Source organism: Meriones unguiculatus, chromosome 12 (assembly GCF_030254825.1).
Source record: "Meriones unguiculatus strain TT.TT164.6M chromosome 12, Bangor_MerUng_6.1, whole genome shotgun sequence".
Taxonomy (NCBI): Eukaryota; Metazoa; Chordata; class Mammalia; order Rodentia; family Muridae; genus Meriones; species Meriones unguiculatus.
Window position 1 is genome coordinate 65,663,474 of NC_083360.1, and position 23,404 is coordinate 65,686,877.

The following is a 23,404-nucleotide window of genomic DNA, read 5'->3' on the forward strand; positions in this document are numbered from 1 at the left end:
TATAAGTAATGTAGAGATAATATCAGATATACAGGAGGGGTGTGTAGGTTATAGAAATACTGTATCATATTATATTCACACTGGAGCATCAATGGATATGGGGTCTCAGCATCATCTTGAGACACGTCCTAGAATCAGTCCCTTCCAGATACTGTGTGGTAGGGTTTTTATTCTTATTACTTATATTAATTACAGTTTATTCATTTTGTATCCTTCCCAGTCCCACCCTCCCTCCGTCATCTCCTCCCATTCCCCTTTCCAAGTCCACTAATAGGGGAGGGCCTTCTCACCTTCCATCTGACCCTAGCTTATCAGGTCTCCTCAGGATTAGCTGTATTGTCCTCCTCTGTGGCCTGGCAAGGCTGCTCCCCCCTCAAGGGGAGGTGATCAAAGAGCCAGCCACTGAGTTCATGTCAGAGACAGTCCCTGTTCCCCTTATTAATACTGAGCTGCCATGGGCTACATCTGAACAGGGGTTCTAGGTTATATCCATGAATGGTCCTTCATTGGAGCATCAGTCTCACAAAAAGACCCCTGTGCCCAATTTTTTTGGTTCTATTGCTCTCCCTGTGGACCTCCTGTCCTCTCCAGGTCTTACTATCTCCCCCTTCTTTTATAAGATTCCCTGAACTCTGCCCAAAGCTTGGTTATGAGTCTCAGCGTCTGCTTTGATACACTGTTGGGTAGAGTCCTTCAGAGGCCCTCTGAGTGATAGTTTTAAAAAAACAACTAAAAATAGACATTTTCGTGAATTTCCCTTAAAATCTTGTGTATAGTATGGTTGAGTCCATCAACTCAATTAAGGGGTGACCATCACCCAGTTTTTGTGACTACAGGCCCCTGGTTCTGTAAAAAGTACCCTTGACTTATGAACACACAACTATGGTCTAGATGTGACCTTGCTCAAGATCATGCATCCTACACAAGAGCCTGGCCCTCCTGATTTCTGGAGTATTTTCACTGAGCTGCTTTAAACAGGAGGAAACTGTTGGCTTTAAGCTGTGTTGTTAACTCATTCCAGGAGAAACAGTGAGGAGTCTGCTCACATCAGTCTCCACTGTTCGACTACTAAGTCTCTGGATCATGAGTATTAGGAGCTTGTGTTCTGTCATTATGTGAGGAGCACTGTGTGAACAGGGTTTATTCTATGACAGAGATATGCGGAGTGCCTCCCTATAGGCCATGAAATCCTGGCTGTATCTCACGGTTGCAGTTGTGGCTCGTAAAGTTGCCTTTGGAGCGGCCTTCAGGGGAACTCTGCCTTCCTCTCAGTAGCCACACATGCTGCTGATAAATGATTTTGGCCCAGTATGTTTCCCAGTTCTTAGTGCATATCCCACAGGTATGGCTCCGTCGTCAACAGCTGCCATTGCCAGCCTCATCCCCACAGCAAACATTCTGACACAGCAGATCCCATCCGCCTTGACCTAAGAAGACAGGAATTTATTTTGAAGGCCTATTCTATTCTTTCCACAAGCAAAACCTTTAGGGATGAAACAGGTTTAGACCTATTTTTCAAACCAAGAAACTAATATTAGACACCTCTTTAAAGTTCATCCAATTGGTTAGTGATTTCACTTAAGCATATCCTTGTATACCAAACAAAATAATTAGCAAAAGTATTTTAAAACAATAAGAAAGAATTTGAAAGCCACCAGTGAATACACCCTCTAGAGCATGTCTATTAATCATTTGATAGTCGGTCACTTTTAAAATCTCATTAAGCTTAGCAGAAATATTTTTCTTCTATTGCTTCCTAGAATCTTCTTTAGGTGAGCTCTTGGATCCAATGCACTATTACTGACCACTTCTTTTTTTGATATAATTTTTTATTTATTATAATTTATTCACTTTGTAGCCCAGCTATAACCCCCACCATCTTCCCTCTCAATCCCTCCCTCCCTCCCTCATTTCCTCCCATGTCCCTTTCCCAGATCACTGATAGGGGAGGACCTCCTACTGACCACTTCTTTTTTTATCTTTATGTACAGAACCCATGTATTTAGGAATTTAAAAGTATACAAACATACACACATATATGTATACAATAACAGTTAATGAAAAAAAGAAGCCATGAGTTTGAAGGAGAGCAGGAAGGTTTACATGAGAGTGCTTGGAGGAAGGAAGGAAAAGGCAGAAGGTAATTATATTATAATCTAAAAACATGAAATAAAAACCACAGTATTTTGTACATATACTAATAGCTAAACCCAGCTGAGTGAGGTCTCCCAGAAGCAGAAAGAACACATACAGTATGTACTCATTTATAAGTGTATATTAGACCTATAAGATAGGTTAAACATACTAAAATCTGTACACCTAAAGAAGGTAAACAAGAAGGAGGACCAGGGTAAGATGCTCAATCCTTACTGACCACTTCTTAAACAAAAGAAAGTCATTGTTTTCATTGTAGGTAGAGTAAGTTACAAGGAAGTTCAGGTATCCCTTAGCTGTGGTCTCAGGATGCCATGAGTTAAGATACCAGCTCCTGAAACCCCCTTGCCTCATTAGCCCTATGATTGCTCAGAACTTTTGGCTGGGACAAGAAAGCCTGGCATGTCATCATGATCCTTATAGGTTAGTTGTAGTCTGCCAATGGGCTCCTTTCAGCACCCAGCCTGGAGCCCTTTTTTTTTTTTTTTTTTTTTTTTTTATGAAAGAACAACAGATAGGAGTTTCAAGTCCTTCCTTTAAAGCCGAGAGACAACCTGATGGGCAGCCCATTTGAGTGGGAAAACTCTTCCTCCTTTTCTGCTTGACCTCAGGGTCGCCACCAACGTTATCTGTGTGTTTCTTTTCCTGGAAAAGTTAAAGTATTGTATGAGTTGCCATCTGCTAGATGGAAACACAACATCCTTTGTCCTTTGTAGAGCAGTTGCCTAAAATTGGCTAATAGGTGATGCTTATACATTCTGCTCGTCTGGAAGAGACCAAATAGGAATTCTAGGTATCTGTTAAACTTTTGTTTTATTCAAAAGTACAAATCTGATTTGGTTGTCAGACACCCATCTTTTAGTGTGCACCACTTATATTTTAATCTTGTATTTTAATCTTTGGCCTCAGAAAAACTCATCTGATATTTATTTTATTTATCAGTCTAGCTTGAAAATTGTATATTTAGAGGTTTTGCTATTTATTATAATTATTATTATTATTTTAATTATTTCTATGCATTGCTCTACTGTATCTTTTCTAACTTACTAAATGTTTTCTCGTCTTCATCTTTGGTATTGTTTGTAAACAAGTATTATAAAATGCCCAAGAGATAAGCTCACACTAGAGAGTTACAGCACCATGACCTTAGGGTGCCTGGTGTGTACTCCCACCTCAACTTTGATCATGACCATCTCCTACTTTCTCCTGTTTCCTTCTTCCCTCATCAGAATGAATCTCTCCAGACATTGTTTTTATAACTGGCCAGACTCTGACCCACCTGCATCCCTCTTATGAGGACCATGGTGCCTGTATCAGCACACTTGCTTATATGGGACTGTTACTACATTAGCAAAGTCCCTTTGGCTATTCTAAGAAATGTATTTGCCAGTCCCATTTGCCAGATCAAGACATGGAAGCCTTCCTGGTCATTGTTCAGCCAACCACAGTCTGCTCAAAAGCAGGCTGCTGAGCACCTACTCTCCAGCAGCAGCAGTCCTTTTGATTGATAACCTACGTTTTACCATCCTCCACACAGGTACCACCTGTGGCATTGTATACAAATACATCTGCATGACTTCATTCAATTCAATTCTAAACATGGTGTTTTAAAGAGGATGAGGAGAAAAGGAGAAATACGCTGAGGGGTAACACAGAAATGAAGCAGCTTGCTCTGGAGCGTAATCTAGATCTCCCTGAACTGCAAATGTTTTATGTTCAGGGTTGCATCCACCCAAGTGTGCGCACATACTGCACACATCTGTGCTGAGAAGACCAGCAGTCACCACGAGCCTTCTACAGACTCCACCCCTGGCTTAAAGCTGTGATCAGCTCAGCGTTTCCCCATAAACCTTTTATTTTTATCACAATTCAAAAATGCACATAGTTAAGCTGGGTAAAAAGCCACATGAGAGAGGAATGTCTCCTGATGATATTAAGGAAAAAAGAAGAAATTTAGCGATAGCTGTGCTCCAGGAAGTAAATTTTATTTTCTAGGTTCACACGTGTGCATGTGTGCATACACACAAACCTTTAGGTCTGGACTAGAGGGTTGAATTCTGTCACAGTAATCATCAGTTATGTTAGATCTCTGTGAGTAAAATATAAATCTATGTAAGCTAGGAGTCATATTTATTCAAGAAATTATTCCCTAAAACTATTAAAATGCATAATGCATTTTCAGTAGTACTTTGAAATAAATATTCAGTCCTATCTTTAGAAGCAGCAATAAATGTAACAGTATGGAGATCAAAAGTCAGCTTTCACATGTGGAATGGTTTTGATTTTATTTACTAGCAGAAAGCTCTTTGGCTTAATTACTCTGAATCCTGTTGAGCCTGGATGTCACATCGTCACAGACTATTTGACCCAGAAGCCTCACGGCATAGACTTGTGTTTCTACAGTTGGGAAGCCTTAACTCACAGCAAGTGACCAAAGCAACACTGATCTATATACACTACCCTCACTTTAACAGCGCTCTCAGCAAGATTTGAGTCTTGGTTTTCCTTTATTTCTACAAGCCCTAACTTAGTGTGTCTCAATTTTGGCCTCTACTCTATGTAGAATTTCCCAGTCTCCTACATTGCTGACTTGCCTGGACCCCAAAAGATCTACGTTAAGCCCCATATATACCTGGCCACCTTTTCCAGGAAACTTGGCCTTCCTTCATGGATCACTGCCATGCGCAGACACCGCTATCTAGCCATTCCCTCTTTGGAATCTGAGGCTCTTTTCAGCTCCTTATGTCCTTCACACTCAGGAAACTCCCGTGTCTGCTTTAATTCCACTTCCTGCAATTCGCCTTCATTCTTTTCCTTTCTCAGCTTTCTCCATGAGCCTTGATCCAAGTTCTCACAGCCAGAAACCAAACTGTTATACACAGAGCTGTCTTGCATAGCTCTCCCAACCTGATATCAATAACTCCTTAATACAAACCTTCTACTGGGCTTTCAAAATGCCATGTGTGGTGAGCCATCAAATCAGGGTACAATATGCAGTGCTTTATGGGCGAATCTGACCAAGAAGCCTTTCCTCCATGGAACACTGCTAAGTGACAGATATTTTCTGGAGAGATGTGAACTAAAATCTACTTACTAATTGGAATCAGCAATAGACCAAAGTACTAATACCACTGAAAGTCCAACTTGGTGAAACAATGAATTTGATTGGGGTTATTTATAGGAATATGGGTGAAAGGTTACTTATGGAAGCAAAATCCACCCCAGCATGGGCGACAGCTCACCAATCTAGACCACACTGCACAGCCTGCAGTCCTTTCAAAAGGTAGGAAAGTATTCCTTCCACATAGCTCAGTGGGTCTGAACTTCTACTAGGCCACTGGGCTAGTCTCTCTTTCCAGGAAGTTCAGCTTATCTGAGAATATCTCTCAGTAATCCTTATACTTGGTGGGGGAAGGGGAGCTAATCAATCTGGTCAGTTTCAGAAACTTCCTGAAGCTCCTGAGTTGTTTATTTCCTGAGCTTAACAGCTTTACTGCAGGATAGAATATTTCATCATATCTCACAGCCATCCCCATATCGACCTCTTAGAATATCCAACTGCTGTACCTCTCCTTTAATTTCTTGTGTCTTAACAAGCTTCTCCCCCCCCAAAATTGGACAGTTTTTTTCTCAGAGGAAATTGATACACGGAGGATACCAATTAATATTTTATTGGGCAGTATTCTTTGAAACCATCTGACTTATGCCACCTACATCATTTCCTACAAATTTTATCATGCTATCCCTCTCTAAAACCCCTACTGACACCTTATGATTTTAAGATAATATTCAAAGACCTTTCACTATTTGCCCCTCACCTGGCCTTGCAGTCTCATGACCCCCCTGCCTCATCCCCACGTGGTTAGCTGCCGTCCCCCGTTCTTGTTTCCCTAGCTAAGTATTCATGATGCTTCTTCTGCAGCACTGCCCCCAACCTTTCCATAAAGATGTAGTTGCACTCTTTAATGTAGTTTCTCATTGCAAAACTGATCATGTTTTTCAGTAGCCTTCTCCTTCACAGGATGGCAGATCTCTGTAATATAATAACCACTTACATTCATCTAAAATCCCCAGTGTCAAACCCAGTACCCAGTGGGTAGCCAAGTGTTTGGTAAAAGAGCGAATGAGTAAAGAAATAGGTGAAATGAGTTATAAGCATAATAAGCAATTCATGCCATGTTAAACCTGGAAAGTTAATCTTAAAAACAGAAAATAAACATCATTTTGCATTAAGGACAGTAATATGATTTGAAGTACCAAGGAAATGAACTCAACTCTAAATTAAACTACCAAATGAAACATTACCAAAAAAAAAAAAAAATCAGTGCAGGCAGGATTTATTGACATGCTAATCATGGAGAAATCTTTGAAAATACAGGTCACATGAGCATATTTTTATATAGAAATACAGCTTTTAAGTGGTCTCTTTATTGTATATTTCTTAAATTTCTTATAAAAATAATGAAGCCACAACCTTGCCATGAATCATGTATGGCAGCTAATATATACAGCGTAAATGGTATCTTTATTATTTGTTTTTATTACTTCTATTTTAAAGTACCCCTTGCCAGAGATTTACCTTTTTATACCAGAATATGATTTTAAATGATGATTCATGAAGACAAATATTTTTCATTTAATTTTATTAAATTTCCCTTGCTTTCTTTCCTCTGTAAACATTTCCTTTTTGCATACTGCCTCTCACTTAAAGAACTGAAGCCTCGCTGCGTCATCTCAATATGGTCACAGAGTTACCACAGACTTTGAAGCCTTTTCTGATGCAAAATTTCATCTTCCATGAATTCTAGAAATCTATAAACAATTTTTTATCCATACTGGAGAAATGTATTAAGCAAATATGATGCAACCTTTAGGAACAGGATCTGAACATAAATAGAAGAAGAACATAGATAGATAGATAGATAGATAGATAGATAGATAGATAGATAGATAGATAGATAGGATGGAGTTAATCCTCACCCATGCCTGTAATGTCATAATGTGCAGAAGAGCTGAATCAAATTGCTGACTGGGAACACAGCTTCCTGCAGTGATCAAACAGTCTGATAAAAAGAGGATCTGTCACAGCTGTTTGCTTTACGTCTTTGCAACATCTGCATTTAGAGCCTTTTCATTCACCCAATCATCAATTCAGGAAACAAAGATGAAGTGTGTGTTCTTTGCCAGACACTATGCTCTTTACAGGGGAGTACACAGATGAATAATTCCCTTTTCTCGGAAGATTCCTAATCCTAGATGTGTTCAGGGAGGCAGAGGAAATAGCAGACACATAAACTATGAGCATTTACAGAAGAGATAAGATACCCATCCTAAGTCAGGGTGTGGTGGAAGGGAACCACTTGCCAATACACACAGGGGATTGAGGAGGCTTAGGGAAGAGTGGTCTGTGAACTGGGCTTTCTAGGATACCTTAGGAGTGTATGCATGAGCAAGGAACTGAAAAGCATAGTGAACAACATGACCAAAGGCCTAGGCAGAAAAATCTATGTGCCCAGATGAATTGTCTATTACAACTAGCACCCTAGCATATGGTAGAGTCTCAAAGAATAAACCAGAAAGATCACCATAGTCTAGGGTATGAGGGCCCAGAAAGATGTTTTCCAGAGTCTGGTCTTTATCTTGTGGGTGTTCAGAATCTCCCCGAAGCTTTAGGGTATGCAAACCATCCAGATGATCTTAAAATTCTTTCTTACAACTCTTTTTGTCCTTGTGCCGTTACATACTTCTGCACAGGGTTGTAGAGAATTACCTTAATCAGGGCCTATCTGGGATATGCCTACCCCTTATTTTAAGTGAGTGCTTAATCTAAAAGACTGCGGGAGCAAGATAAGTTATTTTCACCATCTATTTCTTAAGTGTGAAGGAGAGCAAAAACCAGTCTATGTTACCCCTTTATTGACACATTTAATAAGTGTGTACTGAATACCTGGAATCTGAGAACTTTTCATACACAGCTTCTTGCTTATAGTTGGAGTATGTATCCAAACTGAAGAGGATCCTGTGTGCCTCAAAAAATATTTTAAATAATATTTTATTTTTATTAATGACAGTTTATTCATCTTGTATCCCACCTGTAGCTCCCTCCTTCCTCCCCTCCCAAACCTACTCTCCCTCCCTCTGCTCCACCTTATACCCCTCCCCCAGTCCACTGATAGGAGAGGTCCTACTCCCCTTCCATCTGATCCTACTCTATTAGGTCTCATCAGGACTGGCTGCATTGTCTTCCTCTGTGGGCTGGTAAGGCCACACACCCCTGAGGGGGAGGTGATCAAAGAACAGACCAATTAGTTTATGTTAGGGACAACCTCTGTTCCCCTTACTAGGGAACCCACTTGGACACTGAGCTGCCATGGACTACATCTGTGCAGGGGTTCTAGGTTATCTCCATGAATGGTCCTTGGTTGGAGTATCAGTCCCAAAAAACACCCCTGTGCCCAGATGTTTTCTTCTGTTGCTCTCCTTGTGGAGCTCCTGTCCTCTCCAGGTCTTCCTATCTCCCCCTTCTTTCATAAGATTCCCTGCTCTCTGCCCAAAGTTTGGCTATGAGTCTCAGCATCTGCTTTGATACACTGCAGGGTAGAGTCTTTCAGAGGCCCTCTGTGGTAGGCTCCTGTCCTGCTCCCTGTTTTCTCCCTCTTCTGATGTCCATCCTCTCTGCCTTTCTGAGTGAGGATTGAAAATTTATTCCTTCCTATATTTAACATGTTGATGGATGAGGATTTCTGAAAGAATAAGACCTATTTAAAACTGCTGTTTGGGTCTGGGGATATGACTTCATGGCAGAGCACACCCTTTAACAAGCACGAGGTCCTGGATTCAGTCTCAACACTAGGAGGAAAGCTCTATCTTAAAATCAAAATGCCGTCTAGGGGTATAGTTCAGCAGGGAAATATCTGGTAAGCATGCAGAAGCTCTGGGCTCGATCCTAGCACTACTAAATCACTAGACAGCTAAGTGGATAGCTGGACAGACAGATGGACAGACACACAGATATAGTGGAGTAGTAACTGCTTGGGCTACTCTAGTCAGGAGGGCTAGGGATGAGCTCTCCATGTGGTTGAAAACAGAGTGGAACTTCAGTGATCAGAAAAGCCCAAGCAGTGTGGATCTCAGAGTGGAATGCTGGTAGAGAGAAGACGGAATGCAGCATCAAAAGCTTTGCCTGCCTGAGGAACAAAGAAAACTGGAACAAGTGCAGCTGGTGTGTGCAGAAAGAGAAGAGGCCGCAGAGACGTGCTCTTAGTCACAACTGTGTCTTTGCCTAGATGGAACTGTGCGGGGACCGTGCTTTATGTGCCTGGTACTTACATTTATGTAACGTTGGAAGGGGCCCAAGCTAGACAGTCTCTTAAGTTCCGTCAGGGAAAGGACCAGGGTTGTGTAGAACGTGATTAGACCATGATGTCTTTCATTCTAATTGCAAAGTAAAACCATTTGAGGGTTCTACATGTAGAAATTGTGTGATCTGCTTTATGTTTTAAAAACATCACTCTTACTACTGTTCATCACAGACTGAGGGGGACATAGAGTTCTCTGGGTACTTTTTACTGCCCATCTCTATGCATTCTCTCCCCTCTTCCCTGGGAGGGGGGTAGGGTGGCCTGTGGATACTACTCCAGTAGTTCTTTCCCTCTGCTTTCCAGCTGTGTCCAACTAGGAAGTTTGTGGCACCCATTTGAGGGAGGGAAGAGTTTTCTTCAAAATACCACCTTGGAATATTCTGCAAGGTCCTGGCTAAGAAAACTAAGGACTCTATCCCTTAGTCTATTAAGACTGCCATAACAGAATAGCAATCACTCAGCAGAGTACAAACAAGAGAAATGTACCTCTCATAGTTCCGGAGCCGAGGAGGTCTACTGCCATGATATCTGAAAATTTGGTGTCTAGTGAGGACCCTCTTCCTAGTTTGTGGATACCATTCTAGCCATTCACCTCTATAGTAGAAGGAATAAATCTCTGGATCTTAGACCTATTCATGACAGCCTCATCCTCATGGCCTAGGAAGCTCCCAAAAGCAGCTTTTTGTTTGTGTGTGTTTGTGTTTGGTTGGTTGGTTGGTTGGTTGGTTGGTTGGTTGGTTGATTGATTTTGTTTTTGCATTGCTGGAGATGGAACCCAAGGCCTTGCACAGCTCAACTAGGAAGCATTATATCTCTTCCTAATACAATTATCTTAGAGTTATGATTTTCATGTATGAGTGAAGGCTAGGGAGCAGAGGGAAAAAACACTTAGACTATATCAGTGGGAAAACAGTTAAGAAAAAGTTTACAGTAGTCTAAATAGGTGGTATAGTTTATATGTTTTACAGATAATATACAGCATTGCTCATAAATTAGTGTTAAATGAGAGAACAAGAAAATTCAAATGTACTTTTATTCAGCACCTGACATCATTAAATGATTGGAAAGACAAAGAGGAGCAACTTAGAATAAGGTTAGAGTTTGGTTTGGAGGCTAGCAAAATGACTCAATGGACAAAGATACTTGTGGCCAAGACTGACAACCTGAGTTCAATTGCTGGGACCCACATAGTGGAACGAGTGAAATTACTCCCCAAAATTGTCTTCCGACCTTCACACCACAATAGCACATGAGTGTATGTACACAGTCTGTAAATACACAAAACTGTATAAATGAAACTTAAAAAGAGTTGGCTAGGGACAAGTTTACATTTACCCATCTACATTTTAAGTAAGCATGTTACTTTGTCATAGTGAAGAAATCAAAGTCTAAAATCAAAAATTTTATCACAATAAACTTATTTCTTTGAAACAGCTATGAATAAAAAAAAACTCTTTTAGTAATTCACAGAATGGAAACCATTACCAGGAGTATGGTCCCTCTGGCAGTCTTTCGACATCATTAATCCTCATGGCTAATGGTCTAGTTATGAAAGGATTCTGAAGAAATATTAAAACTCTAAAAAGTTATAACTAATCTGATTAGAAAGTCTTTCTGGTTGGGTAGAGAAGATAAAGTTAACAGGAATAAAAAGTTGAATGTAAGAAATTATATGATGGACAATACAAGTAAAGGTGAAACTTTAGTTGTCCATAATAACAAACACATTCTAAGTAAGTGGAATTCTTAGCCACTAATTCAAATTTGTACTGAGAACCAACTTTAGTGCTACAGTCATTTGTTGAGGCCTTGCATTCACAGAAGGCACTACTGGGCACAGTGCAGGTATGCCAAGAGTGAGAGAGAAGTCCTCTAGTGGTTTATTGAATTATATCTAAGAAGTAAAATGTTTCCCTTTAGTATAAAAATTTCACAAAACCACCCAGATCCCCCAAAGAAGCCATAGCTCTAGGTGAGTACTGCAGATCAGTGGGAGAGTACTTCTCCAGCAGGTGCAAGGCATTATGGGGGAAAAACACTCCACAAGTTGGAGACCACATATTAGTCAAAGTCAAAAGACTCCAGAAAGCCTTTAGAAGGAGTTGTTTGGTTCTATGACCATTATCAAGTGTTCAGAAGACCACCACATGAGGTCTGGCAGTTCATTGTATAGGACCTACGTTCATATATACGTCAGCTCACAAATAGAAAAAGCTTAGGCACAACAAGTTTCCAGGGTCATCAACATATAAATAAAGTATCTCAGGGTGCTGGCACCCAAACACCGATCCTGGGCTGACTCCTACCCAACAAGGATAATCACAGGGTAGAAGCTAAGAATTGCCTTGCAAAGCAACCCTCCATTGAAGACATCAGAAACCTGCGCCCTTGGCCTTAAGGAGAGGTGCGAGTCACTTCCCTCAGTTCTGCAAGCAAAGAGGAGTTGCTGCCATCATGGGGAGGTAGGCTAAGCTTAGGCCTGTTCTGCAGCTGTGTCCAGAGCCCGCTAGTCGATATGAACTCGTTAAGCTGGCATGGACTTGTTGGAGTTCCAGCACTGACTGGAAATGAACCAGCTCCAGCACTGTGTGGCCTTAATTGTGCAACTTCATCTCTCCAGGCCTTAGTTTCTTTATCTGTTGCAAAGGAATAAGATTTACTTGATAGTAAAGATTTACTTGATAGTGTGGCTACCAAAGGTTGTTTATTATTCCAGCTATAATTTTGATTTTCTTTATTATGGAACCCAAGGTAATTATTTTATTTTTAATTTTTAAATATTTCAATGTAAATTAAAACGTTGTTCATTATTGTTCCCAACCATTTCAAAGGCTCTATGTTTAAAGTCCTTCTAGAAAAAGCCTACAGCCCTTCTAATACTTCCCAATAGCTTCATGGCCTCAAACCATTCACAGTGCAACCAAACTACACAGGAGCCAACGGAGGCCTCCCTGGGCCTCAGCTTTTCCTTCTGTATTTGTGTTGTTCTGATTTGAAATGGTGGCAGCACATTAGTTTGAAGAGATTCTCTCTGCTCTGCCACATTAGGAACATCTAACAGAGAAGGGCCCAGGAAGTCATGTGTAAAAAGATGAGAAGGTGCTAGAGGCTAGAATAACATTCCAGAATTTCTGATGATAGTCTAAAATCAGGCTTGGCCATTAGCCCTCTTTTAAAGCTCAGGTTGAGACCATCCTGGGATCTTGCTCTGGACTTCCCTCCACAAGGACTGAGGAGTGCTTGTGGTCTCTATTGAAAGAAGTAGGAAGAGAGGCTTGAAGCAACAAGTAGAATAAGATAGGCGGAGCTTATTACACAGCAGTATAAAGTACTCTTAGGGTAAGAGTATGTTAGTCCTGAGATTTTCAAGAGAAAAACCAGTGCTACAATTCTGAGCCAAATTTGAAGCAAGCTTTAATTAAATACTGACCAGGATGGGCTCTGGTCAGGTCCACTCTCTGGAATCCCAGTAAATGGCATTGAGTCACATGCTGTAGGGGCTTTTTAAGGGCAAAACCATGCTACCGCCTTTTTTCCCATGTGGTTTGGTTATTATTTAAGAACTGCAACTCCCAGCATTCCAGCTACTTTGTCCTCGGGCTGGTGGGGCTGACAGGTGGGGACCTTGACTCCTACATGCCACCCCTTGAGTTGTATCATGGATAAAAATCCTTGACTCTGTGATGGGTGCTCGTTTATATTGGGATCTAATATACTCAGACAGAAATTATCACTTAGTTGACGCAAGAGCCAACAGTAATTAGCAAGCGAAGAAGGGCCAAATGCCTTGTGATTTAGAGCTACTAACTAGAAAGAGCCTGGAAAAGAACAGGACACCAGCCATTTATTCCATCTCAGGTCCCATTTTTGTAATAGTCTGTCTTTGAGTACAGCCAGACTGTAATCCTGAATGGTTTATATAAAAATAGTAATGTATTCTTAAAGCCATGTAACATCTCTTTGTTCTGCATAAAGCAGGCCACGTGCCCTATCATATTGTGGAACTATTTCAGTTAATGAACCTACCTGTTGATAAATCTAGGCCCCCTTTCCAGGCATGCCAATGGGCATTACAGGTAGCCATTTTGTCCCCTATGCCAAGGAGTTTCCTTTTGACTTTGCACGTCAGCAAGGGACCACACGTTCTCTTTGTAAGCATTTCCAGCTGAAACTGCAGCATCATTTTCAGGGGCCAGGAAGGCTGAAAAGCTGGTCAAAGGCTAGGCAACTGGGTATTTATCTGGTTAGCTGACCCAGATGAAGAGGCAGGGAGAAGTCATATATGCTGGGCTGGTTTACATCAGCTTTCAGCAAGTCCAGAGCATAGCAATTTGCAGTCCACAGGTGTTCCCTGGATGGTGTCTGTCAGCCAAGCGGAAACCTTCTGAGACAAATATAGGCTAAAGACACAAGTTACAGTTTAGGAACTTAAAAGAAAATCTTACATTTGGAACTTTCTTAGTAATTGGGAAAGGGTAGGGGTCTCAAGACTAGGGCAGAGACTCCGTTCTCAGGAATAGGCAGGTGGGGAGACAGGCTGTATTTACCTGGAGTCCATTTGGCTTGTGGCAGGTAGATGCAAGTTTATGACTTTTTTGATTCCCTGAAGCTTACATGAATTTTTAGCTTATAAAAGGAGATAAAAGTTCTAGATATATTAACCTGTACAGAACTCCACATTGTAATGTAGCTAGAGTAGACTCACACCTTCGAATCTTAGCAAAAACTATCGCTTTGGGTTAGGAAGCATGAGCATTTTTGCCTCCGTCCAGAGAGCTAGAATGGGGAGCATCTTTAAGTCTTGTATTTAGACAATCAAAACATTTTTAAATCTTGAACTTGTGACTGAATAGTAAGTAGTCAGTGCTCTGCACTGATCAATGTTAAAACTCCAAGTTTTTGTAATCATAGTATAATGATAACATAAAAGGAATGAGGAATCTAAAACATTTTCCACTTTTCCATGCCTTAAAACATTTTCTTATAGCATCAGAACTTCAATAAGTTTTCATACCTTCAGACCTTTATATACCTTAGAACATTTCATTTCCATCTAATTATTTGTCAAAGACATGAGAAGTTACTGAGAACAGTCATTTCAAGGTATGTTCATTTAGTGCAAAGTTCTGCCTAAAACCTGTTTGTCCTTTCATATGAATCCTGTTAGCAAGGCAAACCTGCCTGCCTTTCCTTAATAAGAGACCTAGTAACTCTAGATAAACTGATAAGGTGGCTGCAGTCTTGGAGGTAGTAGAAGCTGATTTTTCTGCTGCTGACAAAGCTACAGTTAGTGTGGTCATAAATGCAATCAGAAATCTGAGAAGGATGAATTACAGCAGGAATTACGATCCAAATGGCCTATGCATCAACTACACTGACAGAGATGAGTCCATTACCTAAGCGGCCATCCCAGGCTCTTGTGGACTCTATAGCTTTGTTTGGAGGCAGAGTTACCAAGGTAGCATCCGTCTTCGGTGGCCCAGCTTGAGAGGCTTTCCTGTGGAGGAGGAACATGGGAAGGCCTGACCTTACTTTGTCTAAGCAAAGCGGGGCAAGCAGCTCTCCAGTGCCCTGATTATCTACAGTGTGAGCTGAGTCCTGGCAGCAGGTGAGGCACTGAGGGAGTTTTTCCCAGTGGTTAGCTTTACTGAAATCGAAGTGGAGTCAACACAGCACCCCATCAACTTCTCAGAGATCTTAAGGGGGAGGTCACTGCTAGGAGCTGGGGTCTCTGTCTGTCATAGTAAGCTTAAACATCTTAAATTCCATATTCAGAAGATCTCTGATACGTTTAAAGACCATTATCTATTAAGTATATATAAGCTGAACAACCTTTCCTTTTTTTTTTCCGGGGGGGGGGGGGACTTTTGTTTTTGTTCTTGTTTTTGTTACTTGCTTTAGGTTACGCATTGAAAACATATAAAGGAGGCTAAATAAAGCTTTTTCTATAGTTAATTTCATTAGTACTTTGCATAGATACAAGTATAGTTCTGAACATATTAAAGCTTAATCATATTGGCCAATTTATAACAAAAATAACAATTTCTAAATTGAAGCTCTTTTTAATGAACAGTCTGCAGGAAGACTGGCAACTTTACTTTCCTTGTCCTTACATCTTGTGCCATTATGGAACGTAACAGTGTCTTGTAGGACTCAGTTTAACAAAATAACCACAGCTTAACAATGTTAGCAAGAACAAGGAGGTTAGACATACATTCTTAAATCAGTCTCTGTTAGTCTGAGTAGATCTTAGGTAAGGAGAGACCCTTCTGCCAGACTGCTTAGGTCATTGTCTTGCTGCATGACTCAGGCTCTGATGCTTAATGTTTGGTGCTCATAGCCATGGCCCTAATTTTTAGCCTCTTATGTACTTATCAATGTCACATAGTTATTAAGATGTCATAATAAATATTCTATAAATTTTAAATGTCACAAAGCCTTTTAAGCTTACATATTTTTCAAAGTTGTTCCTGAATATGCAGGGTTTGTTGATGTTGTTGTTTTCATTTAAATTTTTGGTAAAACTCCAAAATTTCCTCCTTAAGTTTAAAATATCTCAATTGTGTGTTCCTACAACATCAAAAATAAAGTACCTGTTTACTTCGAGAGTGAAGATACAGGCTACAGCATAATCTACACAAGGCAAAGCCAGTATTGGCTTTTCTAGGGAGCTTGGGTCGTTCTCTGGTCTCACCCTTGGCAGTATGGATAGCCTGCCCTTCTAAAGTCTAGGAGGCAACATGAATCTTTATGTCTTTAAAGCCAATACCATCTGGATTACTCTTATGTTACAAAGTTTGGCTACCAGTAAGGTACACTCTTGTATATTAACACATGGAGGAACATCTTTAATACCTTTTTAAACAAGCATTGTTTTTAAACCCTATCTTTCATAAACCTTGTTTTCAGGATGGGACTGAAATTATCATACAACAAAAAATAATCTATTCTTGTCCAGACTATCTCAGAGACCTGTTGTCTCTTTGGTCAGCCCATACCACATGGTTGCCCATAATCAAGATGGTAGTGAAGCTGTCTTTCCTCTCCAACCCTAGCAAAGGCAGCTAACAGCCAAGTGGCCGCCTAAAGATGGCAACAAGCCACATATTGCTTATATCCCAAAATTAAATCATGTCATATCATTATTTTAATATTACCTATATGTAGATTTCTAATTACCAACCCATTTTATAAGTTTTAAATTAACATTTGTTACAGGTCTTTCAGATTTTTTAAACATAGAAAGTTCATATAATAGTTTTAAGCAATTAAATGAAACCAACGATTCCTGTAGCTGTTCTGCTTTGCCCTTCTTTCATAGCTCTTGACTCCAGACATAGAGACTTTAAAAACATGCCTGTGTCTGGAAAAGGGTGAGCCATAACCCCATTCTAGAGACAGCTTTTCACTAAAGTAGAACAACATAAGCTAATTTTAATATTATCCATACCCAATTGACATTTGGATTCCTCTTACATTAGTTCCTGTGGTCAGAAAGCTCAGAGATAAATTCTGAGCCCTAGGAGCTGGTGGCACATTCAAAACCAGTCAGAGATACACAGTGGCCACCATACATTCAACTGAGCCCGATGCAATTCTACCTCAGCTTCCTGTTTGCCACAAAACTTAAAGGCACATCAGAAGTCGCAGACCCGTCCATACACACAAAAGAGATGGAGCAATTGTTTCTACCTCCTCCAGCGCTAGCTGCAAGAGAGCCACGCTGGTAGCTGCTGGAGTAAATGGTTACAGGGCACGGTGCTTGAGCTGCAGCTGCAGCCACACGTGCACATGCATGCCGCAGCTGCACTGCTGAAGAAGGGGCAGCAGCAGTGGGGCCCACCTACAAGCTTAAGCACAGGGGATTCTCTTCACAGCTGCCCATTGAGCCCCAACCCTTGCACTCTGCGACATAATGCTATCAAACTTCTTGTCCCCAAAGCTCTGCCATTTCTGGAGTGATCTTTGGAGCAGTGATCTAGCTTATCAGTTTTATCATCCATCCAGTCAGTCACCTTGAGTCTAAAAGACAGGTACAGATAGAAGACAAGGACACAAAGCCAAAATGACAAAAACAACAACAAAGAAAACACAAGATAACATCAACAATTGGAGTCGTTTAGAGGTCCACTGGTCTGACCAAAAGAAATTCTCTTCACAAATAGAAGGCTGCTCTATAGCCCTCCCGAACCCAGATGCTAGGAACCCATGAGCAGCCAGGCCTCTCTGAGTTCTCCTTGGCTCCTGGGTACATGCCGCATCTCTCCAAACACTCAGCTTGACCCCCAGTGTCATGGGATGCCCCTTTGTTTCCTCAGCTCTGTTGTGCAGCCTAGATGTTGGAATCCTGTTGACAGGCGCCAAGGTGCCAGGCCTCAAGGTGCCAGGCCTCGAGTACTACTTTAGCTTCTGGTCTGACCAGGGAGTGCTAAGTGTTCTGAGGCAGGTCAGAAGAGAAAAACGGGTAGAGAACGTCAATTACCAGGAAACAGCCAGTGAGCCTTGTGATATTTCCCTTTGTCTTGAATGGGTGTGGTGGTGTGGGGCTCACGGACTGTGCCTCCAGGGATATTGGCACGGGACTATCAAGATGGAGCATGTTCAACCCTGGGAAATCTCAAACTTAAGTTTTAAAACCTCACACTGCGACGAGAAGGTGTGGGGCAAAGCTCTCCTTGTTTCTGTGCCTGCCTCAGAAGCAGGTGACACAGCCTCAAGGTGGCTCCAGGTGGTCAGTCACGTGAGCTTGTCACCTGTCTTTTCCCATGCAAATAGAGCTGTTGCCAGCATCCTAGGTCCCAGCCAGTGAGACGCATTCACCCTCAAAGCCTCTCCCACTGCCCAAAGTTTATAAGTCGCTGTTTCACAAGAAATAAAATGGCGAGCATCATCTACTTCCCCGAAGGACATAAGAGACTGGCTGCTCATTCTGAGCTGTAGCTCTGGGGAAATACCTGAAGAATTCCTCCCTGGACCCCCTGACTCAACAGCCAGGCCGCAGAACCACCGTGGCCAGGAGCTGGCCCGGCCGCCGAGCAGCCACGAGCTTTTGCTGTTCTCTGCCTGCCCCAGTGCCGATCTAGCTGTTCCCAAAGCAGCCACACAACTCACCACCTGACCCTTGGAGCCCTGGGCTCCCCACTGCCACTTGGCCTGGTGCTAGCAGCCCAGCAAAAAGAATAGTAACACTTACGTGGAGAAAAACCTCCTTTTCCCGAACCGTAGCTGGACCAGAGATCTTGTGACACAGATTTTCTGTCATTCCCACCCACCCCAGCTCACTTGGGACCCAGCACTTCATCCTTTTCCACCTGGAGACTGATGGTGGGACCTTCTGTCTCCGTACCCCAGTGGCGGCATCCAGGAGCTCTTTCAGGAGATGCAGAACCACATGGGACCATGTTGCATTGACCTCATCAAATCCTCTCTGTTGCCAGATCGGGATACTCTGCAACCAGAACCCAGAGCCAGGCCGAAAAATAATACGGGAAGCGTTAAAAATATATATTATTTTTAAAAAAAAAACTTTTATGACTTACCAAAAGGATGCTTCCATAAAAATGCTTGCTATCTCTCCCTTTATCAAGCACGGTCATTCACTGCAAAGGGCAGGGGTATCTGACAGCCTGGAGGCCTGCCCCAGAGCTTTGAATTAACACCCCACAGTGCGCACCCTGAGGCAGCAGCACACCAGTCCTGTGGTGAAAATTCTAGCTCTAGAATTTGAGTTGGAATGTCTTTTTTTTTTTTCTCATCTTACTGGGTCTCTAAATGTTAATCTTCAGATTCATGAGAGAGAAAAAACAGTTGTACAATTTTTAGCCAAATTTGAAACAAGGTTTAATTACATACTGAGGTATAGACTCTGGTCAGGTCCGCTCACTCTCTAGAATCCCAGCAAGTGGTAAAGAGTCAAGCGTTGTAGGGGCTTTTTAAGGGCCAAACCATGATTTCCCATGTGGCTTTATTATTTTTCAAGAACTACAGCTCCTAGCAATCCAGAAAGTTACCTTGTGTGTGGGTAGGTGGGGTTTACAGGTTGACTTTGGCTCTTACGATGGGGCAGTGACCAAAATAACTCCTGCAAAGAAAAATACTCTCACCAGGTCAGGGTGACAATGGCCAAAAACCACTGTATCAACCTATGTTTTTAGGCAAATTTTGTAAAAGCACTTGCTGACCTGAGTTTGGTTCCAAGGAGCTGCTTAAGGGCAGAAGGAGAGAACTAATTCTACACACTTTCCTTCTGATCTCTACATGCATACCATAATATGCATACTGTGTGTGTATGTGTGTGTGTGTGTGTGTGTGTGTGTGCGCATAACACACAGGTAACATATACATTAATAAATTAATAAAATACTTTTTTTACACTTCTAGAATTGACAGATTTCCTGAAGTTTATTTTACTGTCTAATGATTGACAAACCTATGGACTGACTCGATTCGTTATTATTATTATTATTATTATTTATTAGTGTATGGGTAGTCTGCCTGCATGGGTAGTCTGTGCACCACCTTCATGCAATGCCTCAGGGGCCCAAAAGAGAATGTCAGATACCGTAAGGCTGGATTTACAAATGGCTGTGAGCCGCCATGTAGGCTCCAGCTCCTCTGTAAGAGCCACCAGTGTTCTTAACACCTGAGCCGTCTCTCCAATCCCTTGACTTGATTCTTATAAGACAGGGCAACAGTATAAAGTCTTTTTTTTTTTTTTTATCTCTCACAGGATAATGATCTTATAAGGCGTGGGGCCACTGGAACCAGGTTTAGGGAGTCATGCAAATGGCTTTCCTGACAGGACTTGGGTCCCAGTCCTCTGACTAAAAGCTAGAGTCCTACCGTTCCTGTCCCTGCTTATATGAGCAGTTGATTGAGGGGAGAACGGGGGCGTGTTTTAACCATAATATCTTACTGGCTACCTAATAAGACCTCCTCCAAGGAGGGGGACATCGAAGCTGTTGAAGCCATTCCTTTAATGCAAACTCCCATCTTTCAAACCTAGGCTTAATGTCTCCACAAACCCAAGAACAGCAAGGAAAAAAAAAAAAACAAACTAGAGACTGTTCCTAAGAAACCAGAAAGTTGTCCCTGACATGTCTGGGATGACCTGGCTAACCTAGCTAAGTTATGGTCTGGTATATATGAGCTGGACTGGAGTAATAGAAATCTCAAAATTACAGTGGCTTTGATGAGTAGAAAGGTATCGTGCATAAGCAGAGGCAAGCAGAGTTTCACAGTTAGCAAGAAAACCTCTTCTGTCTTTTTTGCAGATCGCGTGCACACCATACCCATCCCTGCGGGCAGGGGGGGTGGGGTGTTGATCTCCCTTTAGATGAGGTCTTTGTGATTGCATACATCCGTCTGTTTATATCCCATTGGCCATCATTCAGTCCGGTGGCTGTGTCTGCTTTCAGAGGAGTTTGCCAAATATAGCCTATACAGAAAAAAAAAAAAAAAAAAAAAAACATGTACCATGCTAAAAACTGAGGGCCCTTAAAAGGGAAGGGACAAATACTTGGAAAAAGCCAATAGTCTGTGCCCCGGGAGGCCTCATTCCTGCCGCAAGCAGCCAGATTATAACTATTAAGTTCCATGTAAACAAAGTGTTTTACTGCGGTCCCCCTGAAAACCCCTGACATGAGGCTATTTTTCTTGCATACCAGATTTCAGCGCCTCCAGCTCCCAGTGCCCTTAGAAATCACCAGTCCAGATGAGTTCTTCAGAAAGCCAGCCCCTAAATCTCACATTGCCCAGTGTGGTTGAGTGAGTGCTCCCACATTGAGGAAGAAGACAGTCTTTTTTTTTTTTCCTCTCTCTGCAAATTAATTTTTTGGGGTCGATTCTGATGGCAGGAGGTCGCTCTTGCTCATTCTGGAAGCTGCACAGATTATTTTCATTGGATCATAAATATGTTGAACACTTTATTATACTAACCTTTTAAACCAGTTTTCTTGAGTAGCTACAAATCACAGTTCAGAGGCAAATTTCTAAGATTCCAGGGCTCCTGAATTCCTGGATGCTCAAGTTAAATACCTGAGATTATGAGCAGAGAGTTAAAAAATTCACTGCAAAGAAAAGAAACGAAGCCCTTTGGCCTGACTCCTAGTTGTATTTAAAAAAACAAAAACAAACAAACAAAAAAAAAAAACAATCAAACCAACAAAAAAAACCCTTACTATTCACTCAAACAAGAATAAGGTAGTGCTCAGCGTCCTTGCCTGTGCTGACCCTTGACCCTTTTTGCTTCCCCAGTGTTCCAGGACCTGTGGAGGAGGGGTTCAGAAACGGGATGTTCTTTGCAAACAACGTATGGCTGATGGCAGCTTCCTGGAGCTTCCAGAGACCTTTTGTTCAGCCTCCAAACCAACCTCCCAGCAAGCATGCAAAAAAGATGACTGCCCCAGTGAGTGGCTTCTCTCAGACTGGTCAGAGGTAGGTATGAAAGAAAGCATGGAAGGGAAGAAAAGTCACCCAAACACATGTATCGAAAAGAGACCAAAAAAGCTCTCCTGACGGTATGGAAGAGCACTTTGGAATGCCATTGGCCTGTAACATAGGATGCATAACAACTAGGCTATGAGGACCTGTTTCACTATGGAGACCAAGGCTTTGTAGCCAGCCCTTCCTTAACAATTGAAAATCAAAAACCTGCAATTATAAATAAGGTTCCCCTCAAACAAACCCGGAATACAAGGTTCTTCACGTCTTTCTCCAGCTAGCCCCCTCCTCCTCCTGACACTCCCACTCCCATGTCCTACTCCCAGATGTTTCCAGTCTCTGCTCAGGAAGGGCAAGGCCTCCCTGGTCCTTCTCTTCCAAGTTTCTGGACAATAAAGGATGTGATTTATTAGGAAAAGAAGGCCAAGGAAATCCTGCCTCTTTACTGTAAGTTTCCTGACTCTAAAACTTGAACAACTTCCCAGCAAGAGCACTTGATTTCCCCCATTGCTGTGCACTTAGGGACGTGAAGGCTCAGTGCTCACAGCTCCAGATGGTGCCTGGAGTTAGGGATACCAAACGAACACCTCCAACTAACCTGCTTCTCTAAGTAATTCTTGTTCTGACATGGCACGGATTCATTTGCAGCTGGATTCAAAGATTCAGCTCAACTTTTTTCAGCCTCTAGAATTTCTTTGAGTCACCCTTAACTACCCAGGTCCAAAGACCTGTTTGTCTTCCACAGAGAAATCTAAAAGTCATTGCTGAACAAGCAAACTCAGCAACTGGCAAACAGATTGCTGCATCCAAATCATATGCAAAACCTTTCTCTTTCTTGCCTAGAAGCATCCAGATTGGCTTTCAGAACCCATGGTCGTTTTAGTCTATAATCTAGTGGAGCTGCTGATAGTTGAAAAGTGTGTCGCACAAACACTCACTTCCAGACAGAAAAGTCCAGATGCCCAGCCTCTCAGCATGGAATTCTTACCTTGTACATTTTTAGCCTGTTTAGAGTCCATCTGACGGTGCCTACTAAGGGCATTGGGGTTGTGAAGGAGCCAATATTCCCATCATAATTTATCAGCAAAATTACCTCTAGCTGTGCCTCACCCCAGGTTATTCAGAACAGAAAGGAAAATGGTTATTTTTGTTTTTTAGAAACCATTTGTATTTCAGCAGGAAACAAGAATGGGAGAGTGGAGGAAGAAAATGTGCATGTATAAATGTGTGTGCACAGACATGTTGTTGCTGGTTTTTCTAGGAGACTGTTGATTTGGGTGATGTTATATATTTTTAAAACATACTAAAAAAATACCAGCACAGAAAAGAGTCCTGGTGTGTGTGCCAAGTGGCTGTAGTAAATCCTGGTATAAAGTGTCTTTTGGCTGTCATGGATGGACAGTGGAGAAGGAATATATATATATGTATAAGAACTGTCACCCCCTCCA

The 23,404-nt window shown here is 41.8% G+C and overlaps 1 protein-coding gene across 6 annotated transcripts in view; it reads left to right on the forward strand.

Annotated features, from left to right (window-relative positions):
* The window catches only part of Adamtsl1 (ADAMTS like 1), a 904,412-nt gene that overhangs the window by 783,731 nt on the left and 97,277 nt on the right, over positions 1–23,404 (forward strand). For all 6 annotated transcript variants that reach the window (XM_060365805.1, XM_060365807.1, XM_060365806.1 and 3 more), the window contains one exon: positions 21,771–21,950. In XM_060365805.1, coding sequence (XP_060221788.1) covers positions 21,771–21,950 — 180 coding nt within the window. The remainder of the gene's footprint in view (positions 1–21,770; positions 21,951–23,404) is intronic.